The sequence below is a fragment of the Venturia canescens genome, chromosome 1, assembly GCF_019457755.1.
Source record: "Venturia canescens isolate UGA chromosome 1, ASM1945775v1, whole genome shotgun sequence".
Taxonomy (NCBI): Eukaryota; Metazoa; Arthropoda; class Insecta; order Hymenoptera; family Ichneumonidae; genus Venturia; species Venturia canescens.
In genome coordinates, this window is record NC_057421.1 from 14,120,899 (window position 1) to 14,139,200 (window position 18,302).

The window sequence follows — 18,302 nt, forward strand, 5'->3', positions numbered from 1 at the left end:
GTTTAATTGCGAAGAAATTAAAAAAAAATGTTATCATTTTTCTAGTAGTATGAGCCTTGAAGAAGAAAAATCTCATGGGACGAGCCAATGACGAAGGTAGCGCAATCGAAAATGTATACATCAATTATAAAAATACACTGAGAAAAAAAAAGAAGCGATTGGAACAACGAGATGTGGCATTAAAGGGTGCCAATGAAATGCATGATCATCGCTTTAGATCAAACTAGAGATTTATTATCTCTGAAAACATTGCAGTTGAATGAAGAAAACTCTTCCAAAAACAGCACTTGGTATCGAATGAAAAAATTTTTTTCTCAGTGTACAGTACACCGGTAAAAGAAACGACTTTAAAAAAATGTGTATCTCGTCACGATTATAAAAACATGCAAAATGATTGACGATGATGAAAGATAAATGACAAATAAAAATGAATTCAAAGGATATATAAATATACGAGGGAAAAAAAGAGGATGAAAATGAATATATACGAATGGAAATCACCTGCTGAGGTTTCTCGTCGTGTCAATCTCTTGCCCTTCGTTTTTTTCTATACGACAAATTGCCCTTAAACGTTACGAAAATAATAAAAACACACAGAACATTGAGGAGTTATTCCACATCTGTTATCCCAAAATGAAAGCAGAATCGAAATGATCGGGGAGAAAGAAAAAACGACGAATACATAGTTGGAAAGAACGATGCGAGAGAATGAGGAAAGGGAGAGTGAGAGAGAGAGAGAGAGAGAGAAGCATTAAAGTCGTGAAAGAAATAAAATAAAATGTTATTATAACGATTAATTAATAAAAACAAACGAATCTTGTTTCTTGTTAATTGTGGTACACCTTAGTGGTTGAATTTGTGAGAGGGAAGGCGAGATTCAGAAGAGAATACATCGAGATGGGAGTCGATATATTTCGTTAGGATATCATATTGTTTATTGAATTTATTTTAGACAAAAGTTTTGTTTTCTCTCCTTCTTGTCATCGAGCTCCTTTTTTTCGTTGATTATATGGATATTTTTCGCATTTTTTCTACGAGAGGTTCGATAAGAAACTTGGTGAATGGTTGAATTCGTGAAATTCGTGAGATTTTTTAAGGATCTTCTTCCCAAACTGTCTCCGTCAGGATCGCTATGTTGTCGAGGCCTCTCATCGGTGCGTACTCCAACGTCCACATCAAATTCGTAAACACCACTGAAAAAAAAAGTTTCGCAATGATGTTTTCGCAGTTTACGGGAGTTATCGATCCACAGAGTTTTTTAAGGAGTAAAATCATATTTTCAACGCAAAAGGAACGCTTTTTTTCGGAGAGTTTAAAACTCCTTGGAAACCGCGATTATGAAAATCTTCGGGGTCAAAATTCGACAAATTGAACATTTTTTTTTCAGCCAAAGTAAAAATCTTGGTGCTGCGAAGGACTCATGAAAATGTGGATAATTCTTACGCATTTCGCCCTGATGCAAATCCGCTATGAGCTCAGGACACGAACTGTTGCATGGATTTATCGGCGTCAGTCTCAGCTGCGTCGCACCACGCAATTGTGCTAGTGCTATGAGACCCGAGTCGAGCTCGACTTTTTTGTAACTCGGACTGTTGTAGTCCGAAGACATGAGGACCCAGTTGAAGTGCGCGGGCGACACGGTACTCGACAAAAAGTATGGACGCTGATAATATTTACGCAGCACCTTCACCGCGTTTATGTCGCAATTCTGCCAATGCACGAACCACTTGCCAACTTCGGGCGAATGAACTCGACGCAAAAATGCAGCGAGATCGGATGAGCCGGTTCGTAAGTTCGATGTCAGAGCACACGGCACTGTTTCCATAAGACGCTCGTTCTCCAGGTAAAGCTGACGAATTCAATTTCATTTATGAGACAGTAGTGAACGAATGAGCTTTGAAAAAGTGGGGACGAAAGTTTTGATGCTCTAAAGAATTTGAGAATTGAGGTTATCGTCGATCAGTCAATTTTCGGTTTTTCCGATGAGTTTTTCGTAGATTTGAAATTTCGTGTTTCTCGAATTCCGTTTCCATTCGGTATTGAATAACGAAAACAAGCTAAATTCTCTACGAATCTCTGTTCCTCTGCGTGGAAATTACCTTGCGGTAAAATATCGTCATGTGTTGCAGCAAAAAATGTCACTCAAAATCCACGAATAGAAACGAATCGGAGATTTCGTGAAAAGTTTTGGAAAAAGATTTCAAATATTCAAGAAAACCCTTGAATTTAATGAGACGATCCATGTTTCGGTATTTACAACTTTAAACTCAAAATGATTTTCGTAGTTCGAGCAGTTTCCATATCAAAATTTCAACACACTTTTTGAGGTTACTGATGTAATTTTTCGAGAAAAAATCCACATCAGTTTAAAGAAATATACATTTTTGACAAAGTTATTTTATGGCATTATTTTCGATAATTTATTAGAGATCAATCATTGTAAGACAAACTGTCAACAACGTAAATAATGACCCATGATAATATGCTTGGGTTAGCAGTAGTGTCGCACAGCTGTCATACGCGCCCCGTTTCTAACCTCAAAATCAAAGTGTTTGTTTCTCGATCGCATGAACATCGATCCGGGAAAAAAATGTCAGTAGCGGCAACGCAATGATAGGGAGCGCTCGTGCCCTCTACTACGCTCTTGCCATGATTCCGAAGTCTTACATTTTGTATGCTCAATTTTTGGAAAAATTCGCGAATCGGTACTGTAAATGATTGTTTTCAAGGCACCAAAAGTTAGTCCGATAATCCGTTTTTTCAACTCCAAGGCATCGTTTTCTCAAAATAACCGTAGTGTGGATCGTTTTAAAATTTGACAGGTTGTTTAGTAAAGGGATCGTGAAGGTTAATAAAAAATTTCATCTCGGTGACATCGTTTCATCCTGACCCCACAACAGCCTTAAGACAGTCGTCGCTATTGCGAGTTATTTTTTGAGCCTCGAAATTCACTTACGTGGGTAATATTGTCGAACCAGAAGTAATCTGTGTTCATGACAGACCACGAGTCCATAGCATCGGTTATTATTGCTGGGGCATCACGGCTCAAATAGTTGTCGACGAGGTGGCGATATCTGACGTCCGAAAGACGATCGATTGTCTCAAGTGCCTCACAAGTCTGAGAGACGAAAAGAAAATAAAAGATTTTTTACCCCGCATTCGAAATATCGTAATTTGGAGATGTGAAGTTTAGAAAAACGTGAATAAAAAGTTACGAATAATCGAAACGAACGACGAATTTGAATGAAAATTCATTGGAAAAAATCAAGCAATCGAGTTCAGTGAAAAATTCAATGAAATTAATTTTTTTTCGGAAAAATTGGCATTTTGAAAATATTTTACCACGCAGTCTTCCTCGGTAATGGGATAGTCGTTGTAAAACGGATTGTTGATCATGCAATTCTCGTGATAAAAATGTTGCCAGTTCCAAAATGGCAAAATTTTTATAGCCAACAAACGGCTTATTGCCGAAAAGTGAGTTCCGACGAAGTCGAGCTGCGCCGCGGCACAAGCAACTGTACCGATAACAATCAGAATCAAAGTTGCCCGGAGCACCAGCTGAAGCCAGGAACGACGCATCGCTGCAACCAGAGGCTGGCAAATAATGTCCATCTCCTCTTCGGTGAATCCAGCTTGCTGGCAGTACCTGATTTCAATAGTTGAGCAAACATTTGTGTGAATACATGACCAATGAAACATTAAGTTCATTCACCCATTACGATATTTTGGAAAAAATAATTTTTATTTCGAATCACGTTGTTAGCTATTTTTGGAGCTCAATTTTGTTGTTCAGTCATTCAATTTATTTCAATTTTTTATTTTATTTTTATATTTTCGAAAAGGCACACTTTATTTTTGTTTTTACGAACTTTGATTTGAAAAAATCTCTCGATAATTATGAAGCCGAATATTCGATAAATTTTTATCAATTTTCATCTTCAAACATCTTGAAAACAGAGCTTTTTGGCAATTTTTTGTCATACAAAATAAATATTTTTTCGTGAAATTTTAATTTCTGTATTTTCTTCGAAATAACGTTGAAAAATATTGATGCACCATTTTGAATTGTTTAATGATCAAAAAATGTGTTGATTATTTTTAAAAAGTGGCTTAATAAATTTTATAAAATAATGCTGCAATGGTTTGTAATTAAAATTCAATCTTAACAAAATATCAATCATCGAAGGTCACTGAACTCACTTGTAAAAAGAATTAAGCTCATCGTCAATGAGTCTGAGCTTTTCGGAATGGCTCATCTCGTGAGGCTCTTTCGTGTACGGCTTGCGAGGTGGCTTAACACATTTATTGCCCGACATATTCTCCGTCCAAAGTTTTTCAATCAACGATCCTCAAGATTTGATTGAAATGAATGCTTTTCCGATTGTTCGAAGGAGAAAAGAGACGCTCGAAAAATGTGGACGTTCGAAACAACGAGACTTCCGGGAACGAGTAAAATTCACGTTGTTTCTTTTTTTTTTCTCCACCCCTTGTTCCTGGCGAGTTTATCGACAAGAAGAGCCGCTCCGAGCATGCGCCCCTTCGCGCCCAATGTGCGCAGGTTCTCGCTAAATTTACGTGCAAAACCTTGATAAGGAATATAATATTGATTCATCGCTTCCCTTTCGCATTTTATACGCTCATACATGTGACCCATTTGTTTTGATTTATTTCCTACGATCATTGTCTTATATTTATACGAATGGCAAAATTTTCACATCACGGAACTTTATTCATCTGTCATACAATCGAGAAAAATGAGGTTATGAAGTAATGATTAATCGTGGAAAAATTCGCTTTGGGCTATACGTGGTACTTAATTCAACCCATTTTTCAATCAGATGCTCTACTTTCTTATTTTTGGGGTTTTCAATGTTTCGGTGTTCAATACAATGACGAACGGAATCGAAGGAAAACAATGTAGACGGAAGCTTTGTGCTTACTAAAATCTACTACGTGTAAGTCTCACGTTCGTATTTCAGGAAACACACAAAAATTGTTTTGTCGTTTTTTCTATATATTTTAACATCATAATCCCAGCTAAGTTTTTGTTTTCAATTAGAACCAATTCTGTTTACTGAATGTGGAATAGCAGGTATATCATCAGTAGCGGTAGCGGCTATAACGATATATAAAGTTATTCACGGCCAGGCAAATTCAATATCCCGGTTCGGCCTCCTGAAGGAGATATATAAGAACCCTCGAGTTCAGAGCGAGCGATTTCGAGTAAATATTACGATATTCATGGCGCCAAATTTTGTTTTCCCTGATTTTTCTCAATTCGAGTACTTGTATCTCCTTAACCTTAGACTCCTTACAGCGAGACAAATTATTATAGATAGCCTACACGAATTTTGAAATGTCCTGCCGTATGGATCAGTCAGTGTATATAGCGTCAGCGTATATATACAAGAGAGATATATAGCTACGAATTTCGAAATTGAAATTCTTTGACACGGTTCAACCGACATTATGGAAAGGCCGTGCCAACCTATTTTTGCCATCGCCCTGCGTATGCTGACAGAGCCTTTTTTTAATCCGTTAGATTGTATCGAAGAGTTTCAATTTCAAAAATTCCAAGTGAGGTTAGGTCACTGATTCATATATGTTTATGTCGATTTTGTCTCGTTCCAAGTATCAACCTCAAAATCACGCTTGATTTTATTAATTCGGTCCACGAGAAAGTGAGATATATTTTCAAGTAAAATCGTTATTTTTACGTTTTTTTTGCAATTTCTCGTTTTTTTACATTTTTTTTGTATTTGATTACCATCGAAATTCACTTTACGTTATATTTATGTCTTTGTCTTGTCAAAAGACGATGAGCAGAATGAGCAGAATGCTGTAACAAAAATTAATCTCCATGATTGGATCAGTGGGACATTTTATGCTGAAAAGATTATTGAGACTACTATTCACTCTTCGTGAGCTTACATAACGAAACAACTACAGGTGAGTTTTAAGATTAAGAAATGCCGAAAAACAAAAATTTCATTGTTGAAATTCTTATCTCGGTCCGAATATTTAGAATCAACCGCCACATCTTGGCGCTCCGGAAATCGTACTCGCCCCCCCAATTGAATGATCAGCAGCGATACGACACTCGGAATAATATAATTTGTATAGCATTCAATAGTTTTCCACTAGCGCGCTTGTAACGCGAATATAAGCATCATTTGCCCTTTGATCGATCGATTTAGAAGATTATACGAAAGTTACATATTTCGTCTTCAGTGTATTTTTTCTATACCCTAACCAAAATCGAATCGAAATGAATTCTGTAAAACTTGTAGGTGAGTAAATAAAAAAAATTGAATTAATCAATGACAATATTAACAAATAACAATCGATTTTCTTATAACGGAAAACCCAACTATTATTTATTTATACATGTCTATGAATTTTTCAAACAAAAATTTAATAAAATTTATGAACCTTGTGCGGGTTGTATGGGTCATTTTCAACCTAAGCCTATATGATATGGTGTTGTGCTGTAGAAACCATGATGCACAAAGAGTTTATTTCATGATTGAAAATTCTGAAAAAATCTCTTCAAATCCAAATGTGATAGCTAAAGTTCCGATGGACAAAAATACAGTTTGTTGCTTTACATATTTACAATAGGTACCTGCAATAAGATAATGGGAATTTTTACACTTGGGTAAGTGTGCGTTTCTTGTCCAAAGGTCTTCTTCACAACAGCGATATGTTTAAAAAGAAGAAAAATTTTGGTCATTTTCCAACTCAAATTCAATTTTTCATCAATAGGATATAAAATGAACAATCGACAGATCATAAATTATAACAATTTTTATTTTACTAGGTTTATATTGTACATCCCAGAAGTTCGCCAACAGCATAAGATGCATAACTTCCTTGTCAGAGACTCATCGAATGCTGCAAAAGACTTGCCGAGACTTTGCGGAAGGAGAACTGAAGCCAATAGCATCAAAGATAGACAAAGAGCACCTGTTTCCGGCGGACCAAATCAAGAAAATGGGTGAACTTGGACTCATGTCAATAGCCACGCCAGAATCCCTTGGTGGTACTGGCCTCGATTACATGGCTTATGTAATTGCCATGGAAGAAATATCCAGAGGTTGCGCTAGTGCCGGGGTTATAATGAGTGTTCAAAATTCTCTTTACCTTGGACCGATAGAACAATTTGGGAATGATTCTCAAAAAGAAAAGTATGTGACACCCTTTACGGATGGAAATAAAATTGGCTGCTTTGCTCTGAGCGAACCAGGAAATGGTTCTGATGCAGGAGCTGCTTCTACTACTGCCAAACTCCAAGGCGACTCCTATAAAATAAATGGCACTAAATCCTGGATCACCAATGCTCACGAAGCCCAAGGCATTGTTCTGCTTGCTACCACTGACAAAACTCTCAAACACAAAGGCATCAGCGCTTTCATTATTGACTCCCCAAAGAATGGACTCACCATCGGCAAGAAAGAAGATAAACTTGGCATTAGAGGCAGCAGCACTTGTTCCTTGATTTTTGAAGACTGCCTTATTCAAAAAGAAAATCTTTTAGGTCAACCTGGAATGGGATTCAAAATTGCGATGAAAACTTTAGGTACACAGCAGCAGAATTTTCTATTCACTAGTCATAAAGTAGAGTTTTGAACTTTACTTGTATAAAAGTTAGCAAGCCATTGAAACTAAACGAAAACCTTTTTTTTACATTTTACAATTGTGAAGTTAGAACGCTTTATTTCCCAATCGATAGATTCGTCCAGACGCATTTAATGAAATTTAAAAAAAAATTATCCAAATTAACATTCTAATTTTTATTTGAATCCCTTGACATTTTCATTAAAAAAAAAAAACATTTCTCAATTCGTTTTTTCAGATAGCGGTAGAATAGGTATTGCCAGTCAAGCTCTCGGCATTGCCCAAGCTTCTCTGGACTGCGCGGTCGAATATGCAGCCAAACGAATGGCATTCGGTAATCCAATCATCAAATTGCAAGCGATACAACAAAAAATCGCCGACATGGCTATGAAACTGGAGAGTGCTAGGTTGCTTACCTGGAGAGCGGCGTATTTGAAAGACAATGGCAAACCTTATACGAAGGTGAGACGAAAAACGAATTGAATTGCACTCCCATTTTTACGAAAACTTTAAGGACAAATGAAACATGCTTTTAAACTGAAACTGTTATTGGATAAAAATTTCAAAACTTTCGCAATTGGACAAAAATCTGAAAAAATTCAGTGAACTTGGAAAGTTTTTTTACGCTTCTAAATTTGTGTTTAAAAATTTAGAACGACCATCTTTCTGAGAGTTCTTTTTTAATTTCATTTCTGTTATCACCGAATATGTCTTAACGAATTTTCGTTGAATAAAAAAAAAAAAATGTTTCGTCATAGGAAGCAGCAATGGCGAAGTTGGCAGCATCAGAAACAGCGACTTTTTGTTCTCATCAGAGCATTCAGATTCTCGGTGGGATGGGATACGTGTCCGATATGCCAGCAGAGCGTCATTACAGAGACGCTAGGATAACGGAGATCTACGAGGGTACATCGGAGATTCAACGGCTCGTGATCGCCGGTAGCATTATTAAGGAGTATGGCGTTAAATGAAAACTGACTTATTACATATAGGATGAGCCTCGGTAGAGTTTCGAGACAAGTACATGGCCTATCTATAGTCTGTCGTCCCGAGCACTGGCCGAGTCCATATTGTCGACTATAGACTAATCAATGTTTTGATACTTCTCATTCGATATTTACGTTACAAGATAAATCATGGAAAGTAACTTTTTAACCGCGTTTTTTATACAATTGTTAAAAGTTTGAAAAGTATATGTTTTCTAAATTATTAGGCACACTATCGAGATAGGAGGATAAAGATATTTTCTTATACAAATCAATGCTGTTATTAAGACTTTTCCAAGTATATCCTTTTGTATAATCTTGCCAAGGGTTTAATAAATATGCATATTATTCGCTATTATTCTTTCGCTTTTATTTAGCCTTTTTACGACCACGTGACTGCTTGACATTATGTATACCCTAGATTTTCATCGTACGCACAATATATCATACATACATATATATAATATTTATATACATGTACATGTACTTGTTTATTCATTTTTTTTCCTTATTTTTTGTTGTATTTTTAAATTTTTTTCAATATATCTTGGGTAAATCATTGTCGGCCCTTTGGCAGCGTGTCGCAGGGAGGAGAGGGATAGGAGGAGGTATGGGATCGGAAAATCTCTCTCTGCCCTGCTGTTACAGGCAGGAACTAATATAGCTAACTATCGTGTAAATAAAAATATCGGAATACGAGTCAATATACTTTGTTCTCTTGCGGAGTGAAATTAAATTTAAAAAAAAAAAAAAAATCTACGACTGCATTTTTTCACGACCTCGTGAAAAATTCATTTTGCAACAATTTCAATTTCTAAGGTGGATCGTTTGAAGACTCTCTTACAAAATCATTGGTGCAACAAATATTTAAATATTAGCCCATTCAAATCAATGTTATAACGAGTTAAACGATAATTTTTTCGCGTTCTCGATGATGCACAAGCAAAAATAATGTTGAAAGACCGAACAAATATGGGACTAACAAAATGGCATTTCGCGATATTTTTTCAAATATTGTTGTCAATTTGATCGATAGTAACGCATATTTCAAAGAGAGAGAGAGAGAGAGAAAGAGATTGAGAGAGTTACTTGTAATACGTTTCATTTTGTGCAAACGACAATAAAACCAGCCCTGATCCGCGTGTGTTCGTTAGTATGCTTTTCGGTGGGTGTGCACGTATTCTATTGGTTTGTTTTTTTTTTATCTTTTTGTTCAGATACCGTTGTTTCGATAATCGATACATTTTTCAACTATTTTCTAGATGATAGTCCCGTTTGGTTTCTGTTTTTGTAGTATGTCTGTAATTTTTCTGTCTTCTTGTTCCTTTTATTATTTTTATAACTTCGTATATCTCCTGTTTTAATGTTAACCATCTTCATCGTAATTATTCTTTTGAGGGCTTGGATTCTCGCTTAATCATTAACAACAACAGTAATAGTAATAAGTCCCTTGAGATCGCTTTTACTTATTTCGGTGAACCGTAGCAAGTACTCTCCCATATTATTATGGAATGCAAGCGAAGCAAATTAGCACGCGTCATTTCTTTCAAATACCATTTGAATTTCATTGTATGCTTCTGCTTTCTCATTTTTCGTTAATTATATACAAACGACGCGCGTTTTCTCTTTACCTCACACGGCCATTTGGCCATTTTGTCCTCCCTTCCTTAATTGCAATAGCCTAATTTCTATCTTCCTCCATTTAGTGTATCGTTTATTTTCTCTTTCGTTATTATTGAGACTGGCGCACATTTAGTTACTCAGAAGAAAAAAGGACCTCGGTGCTCGTTGCGAATCAACGTTTTTGTTTTTTCACATTCCGTCAAAAAAAAAACCACGCATGAAGATACGCCAATTTCATCGCTGAAGCTTTTCCTTTCATAATTTCTTTCCGTACTGATTTGATTCCATACCATCTTGTAAAATTTTTAGTATTTTTACTTTTGCAGCAAAGTAGTCGCGATCTGTGAAAAAATAGTGCACAGCCTTTTTTTTTCAAAGTAACGAGATGTTTCGGTCTCTGCTTAAAAGCCCCTCCGTGTACTCATTATCTAGATACCTTCGGTCAAAACGTATCTTCCTCTCTCATTTTGTTTCGTTTGTATGTATACCTATATAATTAGAACATTACCTTACTCTCTTCTCCCCCCCAAAAATTCGTCGTTCATTAATATCTGAAGTAATAATACAGCGGCGTTTGAATATACACATATATAATGTGTGTACATTTACATATATACACACAATTAGTACTTCCGCGAGTCTCTTGTGACATAGTGAATTATACATCCCAGACACGGAGATTTGGACTTGTGTGTGAGCTCGCGAATATTTTCGATTTACAATCCCAGAGAAGAATACCTATTGTCACGAAAAAGAGTAACCGGTACTCGACAGGGGACGGCCAGGGGCGAGGGACGAGGGAGGGTGACAGTATTATACACGAGATACAAGGGCAGTCGATCAAAACTTATTGATCGAGGTGCCAAACGAACTTAAAGTAATTAACACGCACGAGGAGTTTCATTATGAGATTTTCCATCTCTCTCTTCCTCTTGTTTTTTCCTCATATTTACTTTCAATATCTTGAATCAGTGATTATTGCGACTAAACACCTGGCGCAATGACAATCGCGCAAAGTAAACACCCAGTAATGACTCAACCGCGCTATCGCTCCGAAAACTCGTAAATCTTGTTGCAATATTGTTTTCTTTTTCTCCATTTAATGATTTGTTTAAAGTTGAATCTACGACAATTTACAAAGTCCCCAAATTACGCAAAATTAGCTTTGCGGCTAAGATCGTGAGAGAAATGGTGAAAAAAGAACGATCAACAGACGAAAAGATTGAGTCATCACGAGAGAATAATTCCATATTTCACTCATCAAATCATGTTTTTGGCTTCGAAATTCAGTTAAAGTCTCACTTAGACGCATGATTATTTTTCATTATTTTCTAATCGCATCGAGCGAAGAATTTTCCTTGTGTGTTTCTTTTTGTTAATGTTATTCTGTTTGTTTTCAAATAGCCCGTCAACAAACGTCAATAGCCCCTACTATTCAACTACTATACTATATCAATTAATAATTGTTCATTCAATTTACTAAATCGGATTTGAAATTTCTTTGTTTCATTCTATTTACTTCTGTCTCCGGATGCATACTCGTTTTTTTCTGTTGCTCTATGCCCTATGTCGCGCATAGGCCGGAGTTTAAAACATTTTTTTTTTTTTTCATCTACAATATCACCAAACTCTCGGCTTGATCGCGACATTCTTCTCCAAAATTCACACTTCATGTATGTATAATAATTAATGTTACTCTTTGACTGTAGGTACATTTATCTAAAAACGCTGTTTTGTAAATGTAAATAAATTAAAATTCGTAAGTAGTTATTAATAATAGACACTGAATCTAAGACAGATTGAAGGATTCTGGAAACTGTCCCGATCCCGGCAGGATCGCTTATGGCTGAGCGAGAATTACTTTGCGTTTTATTTTATTACGATTTCCGGTTTTCTTTTTGCCTTTTCTTCACGATTCTTTTTTCCCTTGGATATCTGTGTCGGTATTTGTGGAAGTGTACGTGTGTATGTGTGTAACGCGGAAATATACGCGAGCGTTTATGTGTTTGTGTGTAAGGAAAATTGGTTTAGACTTATTTAAAAGTGGCTAAAGACGTCTCAATCATCGGCACGCATGCCTCGTACCTCTCCCTGATGTCTTTGCTGAAAATTCAAAAGCACGTATCATAGTATACAGGTATTTGAAAATTAGCATTCTTATCTCATTGTATTTCAACGAAAACCCTATTCCGGGCATCGTCGAAAGTGACTAAGTAACTCAGGAAAATAATACCTTCACCCTGATATAAACTGTATTCCAGCACCTTTGATCCTTTACCAAAGAACGTGCTGAGAGAACTGGCAGTAAGTTTTGGAATATCGGTCATAAAATCAATGGTTTTTTCAATATTTTATATCGAAGTTTCAGTAGAGATTTTCAGATAACTAATAGTCCTTCCCACTTTATCGACTCGCGACTCAATCTAATCAGTTTTATCTTTTAATAATCCTATTGAGTCATCTACTCAGAGTTCGAGAATTCTTTTTAAAAAAACCATGACCTAAAAGATGTATTATACCAGATGCGGCTATGAAATATCTAATCTTGAAAGGTACATTTTCCTGAGCCGTTCAGTATTTTTATTTCTCGAATCAATAGATAAAAATGATGATACACAATGAAAAAATAAAATATATATTTACCCTATCAAGTTCCTCTTTCGTATTATCCTCAAGGGCTCTTATGTCTTCCATCGTGAGTCCGTACCAGCGATCTATCCAGCAAAATACTTGTCGATGGAAGTTGGTGAAGAGACGCCTCTCAGCTTTTTGTATGAAACTTTCGACCCTCGTCTGCAGGCCGAACCACTTGAATTCGCACGTTACCAATTTGTAACAAGTCATTACAGGCTCCACTTGATTTTTCCAGTCTTTACCGACAAGTGGTCCACGATCGGTTTTACTAGATTTGAACTTTGTCGGATCCTCATCCTCCTTGTAATCCGCGCTTGCGATCGGGTCATTCGCAATGTCTATGTGCACGACCTCACGAATTTTGAGCTTGTCGGGGGATAATTCGTGAACGTTTTGTTGATTACCGACGTCGCCGATGTGAAATGACTCGATCATGATAATAAAATTATCCTTCATGTACCCTGGATTCTGTGAATAGTTCAAAGATACTGTGTGAGCCCGACAAAATTTCTGTCCAATAAAACGTGGAAATTCAATCGTAACGATGGAACAATGCTTGTGCTGCTTTCAATCGACTTTGAGTCTTCATAACTTTTTTTCTATCGGTTTTGTTCTAGTGGTTTGCAGCGAAACCTGTACAAAATTTGGCCAATTTCAATTATTTTTACATCCACACTTAAATGTTGAAGATCAAAGAAAAGAAATTTTGCCTTCGACAATAAAACTTGCTTGATTATAATCCGTTACAAATAACATTGATGATCAACTTAAAGTCCTTCTCGGAAGTTCATTAGAAAAAAATATTTATCAATTTGGTCACGGATAGCACAAATATAGTTTCGTAATTGAATGATGAAAATATGAGAATTACAGTTATGACTGTTTTGCAGTAAGGATAAGCGTTCCATGCTTCCTCGTGGATTTCCAACGAATTCTTTGGTAATAGTAGACGGATAAAAGCTGGAACTTTGCTGGCTAAATGATAAATCTTGTAGGTGTACTGGCCCGATGAATATTTTCCACCCAGCAGTGGACAATCCGTGAATGGTTCATTTTTCAGTACCTCGATACCTTCACCTCCACCGGTATTATTTTTACTCGCCTCTGCCACAGAGTACAGTTGAGCTACTTGGTACTAAACGTTTCAGAAAGAAAAAAACGAATGCATAAATAAGTAATAACAAATGTATATTATAATATGAAAATAAATAGTTGACGCCTATTGTGATAGTTCTCTTGTCAAAGCTTTCTTCATAAATTTTAATAAATCCAGAGAATTCTTTAAAGATACATCTGCCATCATTTATTTGATTGCAAAACAATTAACTTCTCTGAATTTGAAATGTTTCATATTAAGGGGAGCAATGGAATCTCTTTAATTTTTAGTTATAATCTAGGAACTCTTCTACAATTTGCTTTTCATAATATTTCCTTTTTCAAAGACATTTCTGAGGTTTCTAAACTTTGGCTCTAGCATCTTCAATAGCTTGGGAGAACAAGTACTATCGTTAGACAATTTTTCAAGTTATTCAAGCTTCCATACATTAAATTCATTTCAAAGTGACTGAACAAAAACACGAAATAGCCTACTTTTGATTGGGCACATTGTTGGAGAACAAAAATATTTCCATTATAACAAAGACATGGAATCTGTTTCAAGAAAGTATGTACAATTTCCAACTCTGTCAAATCGGCGTGTAATGTAACGAGCAGTATGCGAGCTACAATTTTCCTCTAGCATTGTTTTTAATAACAGGTAAGCGAACGAATGATTTGAAACCTGGTGTCGAGTAACAGAAATTTCAAGGGAACAAAAAAAAGACAGAAGTTTTTAATGGTACATTGTCAGTTTGATACAAACGAAAGAGGCAGAGATCAAGGTTTCTCAGTCCTCGTAGCAGCTGTACACATAATACCAATGGAGGAAAATTGTGGCATACGAAATTTATACAACTGCAATCGTGCAAATATCGCAGAGTCAGCGATTTTACGAGGTTGATGGTAAAAAGATGAAATTTTGTTTTTCGCTCATTTGATTTTTCGTCGCCGAGGCTTGGACTTTCGGCGCGGTATACGCGACCGTATACTTAATAACACCTTATGCAGAGGTGTTTGGTGACGTACCTCCTCGACCGTAAGAGGCAAAGTGACGCGGCTGCAACAGAAATAAAAAAAAAACATCAATTCGTTTGATGATTGGAAGATCTTTTCAACTGAGACAGTGTGAAGTCTGCTGCATATGTTACATGTATATGGATCAACGTAATATATAGATGACTAAACACGAGTAGTATGCACTTTAGCCTTGAGACTTTCTTTCTCTCTCACTCTCTTTTCGTCTTGTTGATCGTCCGTGTTTCCTAATGTCTCTTTCTTGAGAAAAAAGAAACCTGCGCGCGCCTTCGCCGCCTCAACGATCACACGTTGGCGATCGGGCGCCAATTCGCATTTTAGAGCCCAACGGTCAAAGTGAAGAGATCGATAGAAAAAGCCGACCAGTGCACAGAGTAGTAGGCAATTGGCCAACAAGGGGGGAAAACAAAACGAAAATATATAGCTATGGAATATGTGAAATTTTTCGAAAAAAATATAAAAGGGAGCGATATGTTAATGTTCCTTGTAACGAACACAGAGGCGAAAGCCAAATTGAGCCTTATCAGTTCTCGAGGCCGAATACCGAAGAGAGGAGCTGAAAAAGGTCATACAGCCGGAATAACGAACCATTGAGTTTTTGGCAGGAATCGCTCGTAAGAAAAATGCAACTTTCAATAAAAAAATAAAAATAAAAAAAAAGGAAAACGTGAACAAAACCTCCCACGCGCCATTCGACAGTTTGACACGCCGTGGCGTGTGGACACGTTAAAGATTAGCGACGACCGTGTCCCCCTCTTGCCTGCACCCCCACATTCGATGGGGCGCGCGAGCGACAGAATTGTTCTACACAGTTGAGTGAAAATCTAGCGATCTGCAGATTTCTTAAGTTTATTCGAGTTTTTCGGAAGCAGCGGATTGTTAATTTTGGAAATGACTGAACGCAAGAGAAAAAGAGAATCTACACCAGGCTCACTCGTTTTCATTCGTGTTTAAAACTGACTCAGGGCCGGAGTAAGCAGATTACACATGATATTTTTCGGTCTCAGGATTTAACTCACAATTCTTTGATCAGCATTTTATTCTTCAGCGGAGCACATGGACCGAATTCAATCTCTTCCTCGAAATTTTACGCTTGCTTCAAACCGTGTATATATAATGTATACGTATATACACTTGAACGGTTTTATTGAAGACCACACACGCGCACACGTACAATCCTCTCACGTTATCGTCAAATTGAACGAACTAGCACTGGCCCCGTAAATAAGCTGGCTTTTGAAAATCTTATTAATTTCCTTTTTTCCTTTTCTTTTTTCTCTTTTAACTCTGAGAATTGTTATTACTCGCACAACTCGCGTGGATTGTGCACCGTGCAGCAACGAAACGGACACTGAGAGGTGTACGCACGCACATATATGTATGTGTAATGTGCGAGCTCTCGCAAAGGAGCAACCGAAGGAAAAGGAGACGACGGCGACGACGACAGTAGTGCCACGACGACTAGCGACACCATACGAAAAATCACGTACCATTTACTCACATGTGCGCAGAAACCACACATCCCACCACTGAGATGTATTTTTACAATCCCTATCGCTAACCCAACAACCTAGTTACGATGACGTCATTCCACCGTGTGCATTTTGTAAAGGCTTGTGCACAATAATAACAAAATAAGAGATGAAGTATGAGTATAACTTTCTTAAACCAATGAAAGGATCGAACACGATTTGAAAAAAACGCCACGCGTATACGTGTGTTGTAAAAGTATTGAGAAAAATGTACTAATTCGATTCGCTTCCGTCAATCTTCCATTTGGGTCCATTTTTCCCCGTCTCCCGCTAAATTCATCTGATTCAGCTGAAGGTCTGTCGCCATAGCCAATGCTACAACCTTCAAGTAGAGTTCACCTGGAGACGGAACAATTCTGGCTCTGATACATGTGGAGTATGTAATTTTACGGAACGATGTAATTATTTAAAATAGATTCGTCTCGTAATATACGAATGTCAGTGAAAACAAACCGACACGGTTAAATATAATGAGTGAAAATGATTCATCGGGAAGCCGAAGCGTGGACGAGGCAGATAATAATGAGCTTTAACCATTTCTTAGGTTACGTTGCGATGGTAACGTCTTTTAGAAACTAAAATGGCGTGTATTACGTAACCACAAATAATTTTGAAACAAGCGTTCAATAACGTTCGTCCAATTATCCTTAGCTTAAAAACCCACGATCGTCTCATCACCTTTAACGCATTGCCGTATTGTCGGCTTTTCCCTACCCCATCTTTCTTTTGTGTATGCATCTTAATCGATAGGAATATTTTTTGTTACAATGTTTCCGGAATGTCATTCGGTCATGTCTAGCGCGAATGCGCACGCATTAGTCGTCTTCTAGGCATCTATGGTTGTGTGTGCATGTGTGTGTGTGTGTACTCTTCAATTTGATTGTGACAGCTGATGATAAGGATCGTGCTGAACAGAGATTTGAAGGCAGCCGAAGATAACACCGCGCAAAAGAAACGATAAGAGGCTATCGATTGATTCCTTCCCTAGTCTTGTATTTCCAAGATTCTTGATTTTGTTATGACACACTGTAAACTAGACAGACTTCCATTATTATTTATTGTAACGATATTTTTAATGTGTATTTATTTGACGAAAAATAAATTTTCGTGATTGATCATGAATAAACCACGAATCTCATCGTTACATATTAACAAAAATATATTTTTGTCACGGTGAAGGATTAAACTGGGCCATCTCAAAATTCGGCCCGAGCTAGAAGTTCGAAAAAAACACCTGAACGTAATAAAAATTAGAAAAAAAAATAATTTTTTTTTTCATTGATTCTATTTGCGAACGCTTTCGACAGATATGTAGCGTGAGTAGTGAGCTATTTTTGCGGTGCTTTGCAATAGCTTGCTCGATTAAAAAAATAAATTCGTTTGCTTTTATTGATGTACGAAAAAAATGAATCAAAAACTCGATTGAGAGTAGCTTTCCGCACTTATCACATAAATTTTAAGATATGACGCGATAAAAGATCTTTGACCCCAATTTTGAATAGATTTGAGAATTTTGGAAAAAAAAAATTGTCACTAAATTCGACCAGCATATATAGGGTCACACGTGTATGCTCCGTTTCAAATTTAGTGATTAAAAGAAATTAGTGCAATCTCGTTACACACATGTGAGTGAAAAGAGCGGTGGCGAGGCAGGGGGGGGGGGGAGGGCGAGGACATTAATTGGAAAAAACGTTAGCTCAGCTGTGTTGCATCATTGTGAATCAGCAGTGAAGGAATTGCCTGCATATATGACCTGTATGAATTTTCAAGAAAACGA

The 18,302-nt window shown here is 36.9% G+C and overlaps 3 protein-coding genes across 6 annotated transcripts; 1 reads left to right on the forward strand and 2 right to left on the reverse strand.

The window, feature by feature from the left end:
- Positions 1 to 892: 892 nt before the first annotated feature.
- On the reverse strand, positions 893 to 4,498 carry LOC122419241 (uncharacterized). Its single transcript, XM_043433647.1, has 5 exons — positions 4,201 to 4,498; positions 3,343 to 3,646; positions 2,957 to 3,118; positions 1,444 to 1,849; positions 893 to 1,193 (listed from the first exon to the last, which is right to left on the reverse strand). Exons 1-5 carry the CDS (start codon positions 4,314 to 4,316, stop codon positions 1,093 to 1,095), a joined length of 1,089 nt encoding a protein of 362 aa, XP_043289582.1. The 5' UTR covers positions 4,317 to 4,498; the 3' UTR covers positions 893 to 1,092.
- A 1,225-nt stretch (positions 4,499 to 5,723) lies between these two features.
- Arc42 (Activator-recruited cofactor subunit 42) lies at positions 5,724 to 8,961 on the forward strand. Of its 4 annotated transcripts, none has more exons than XM_043433632.1 (5): positions 5,724 to 5,949; positions 6,622 to 6,658; positions 6,821 to 7,579; positions 7,856 to 8,079; positions 8,376 to 8,961. In XM_043433632.1, the coding sequence occupies exons 3-5, from the start codon at positions 6,892 to 6,894 to the stop codon at positions 8,586 to 8,588; spliced, it is 1,125 nt and encodes a 374-aa protein (XP_043289567.1). In that variant the 5' UTR covers positions 5,724 to 5,949; positions 6,622 to 6,658; positions 6,821 to 6,891; the 3' UTR covers positions 8,589 to 8,961. The 4 variants fall into 4 exon arrangements, with proteins under 4 accessions (XP_043289567.1, XP_043289542.1, XP_043289551.1 ...); XM_043433626.1 differs by lacking the exon at positions 5,724 to 5,949 and adding an exon at positions 6,083 to 6,290; XM_043433607.1 differs by lacking the exons at positions 5,724 to 5,949; positions 6,622 to 6,658 and adding an exon at positions 6,056 to 6,290 and having other exon boundaries at positions 6,818 to 7,579.
- Positions 8,952 to 16,455, reverse strand: vib (phosphatidylinositol transfer protein vib). The gene is made up of 5 exons (XM_043433704.1): positions 16,013 to 16,455; positions 14,985 to 15,015; positions 13,732 to 13,995; positions 12,870 to 13,328; positions 8,952 to 12,329 (listed from the first exon to the last, which is right to left on the reverse strand). The coding sequence occupies exons 1-5, from the start codon at positions 16,027 to 16,029 to the stop codon at positions 12,285 to 12,287; spliced, it is 816 nt and encodes a 271-aa protein (XP_043289639.1). The 5' UTR covers positions 16,030 to 16,455; the 3' UTR covers positions 8,952 to 12,284.
- Between the last annotated feature and the right edge of the window lie 1,847 nt (positions 16,456 to 18,302).

What these genes read in the sequence shown, in the direction of transcription:
- LOC122419241 (XM_043433647.1), bottom strand. Translation starts at nt 4,316, where the DNA reads ATGTCGGGCAATAAATGTGTTAAGCCACCTCGCAAGCCGTACACGAAA. An exon ending in GAGCTTAATTCTTTTTACAA is followed by an intron (nt 3,647 to 4,200) that starts GTGAGTTCAGTG and finishes TATTGAAATCAG; the next exon opens with GTACTGCCAGCAAGCTGGAT. An exon ending in TTACCGAGGAAGACTGCGTG is followed by an intron (nt 3,119 to 3,342) that starts GTAAAATATTTT and finishes TTCGTCTCTCAG; the next exon opens with ACTTGTGAGGCACTTGAGAC.
- Arc42 (XM_043433607.1), top strand. Translation starts at nt 6,269, where the DNA reads ATGAATTCTGTAAAACTTGTAG. An exon ending in GAATTCTGTAAAACTTGTAG is followed by an intron (nt 6,291 to 6,817) that starts GTGAGTAAATAA and finishes TTTTTATTTTAC; the next exon opens with TAGGTTTATATTGTACATCC. An exon ending in ATGGCAAACCTTATACGAAG is followed by an intron (nt 8,080 to 8,375) that starts GTGAGACGAAAA and finishes GTTTCGTCATAG; the next exon opens with GAAGCAGCAATGGCGAAGTT.
- vib (XM_043433704.1), bottom strand. An exon ending in TGCCTCTTACGGTCGAGGAG is followed by an intron (nt 13,996 to 14,984) that starts GTACGTCACCAA and finishes TGAAACGTTTAG; the next exon opens with TACCAAGTAGCTCAACTGTA. An exon ending in CGAAAGAGGAACTTGATAGG is followed by an intron (nt 12,330 to 12,869) that starts GTAAATATATAT and finishes TTGAATTTTCAG; the next exon opens with CAAAGACATCAGGGAGAGGT.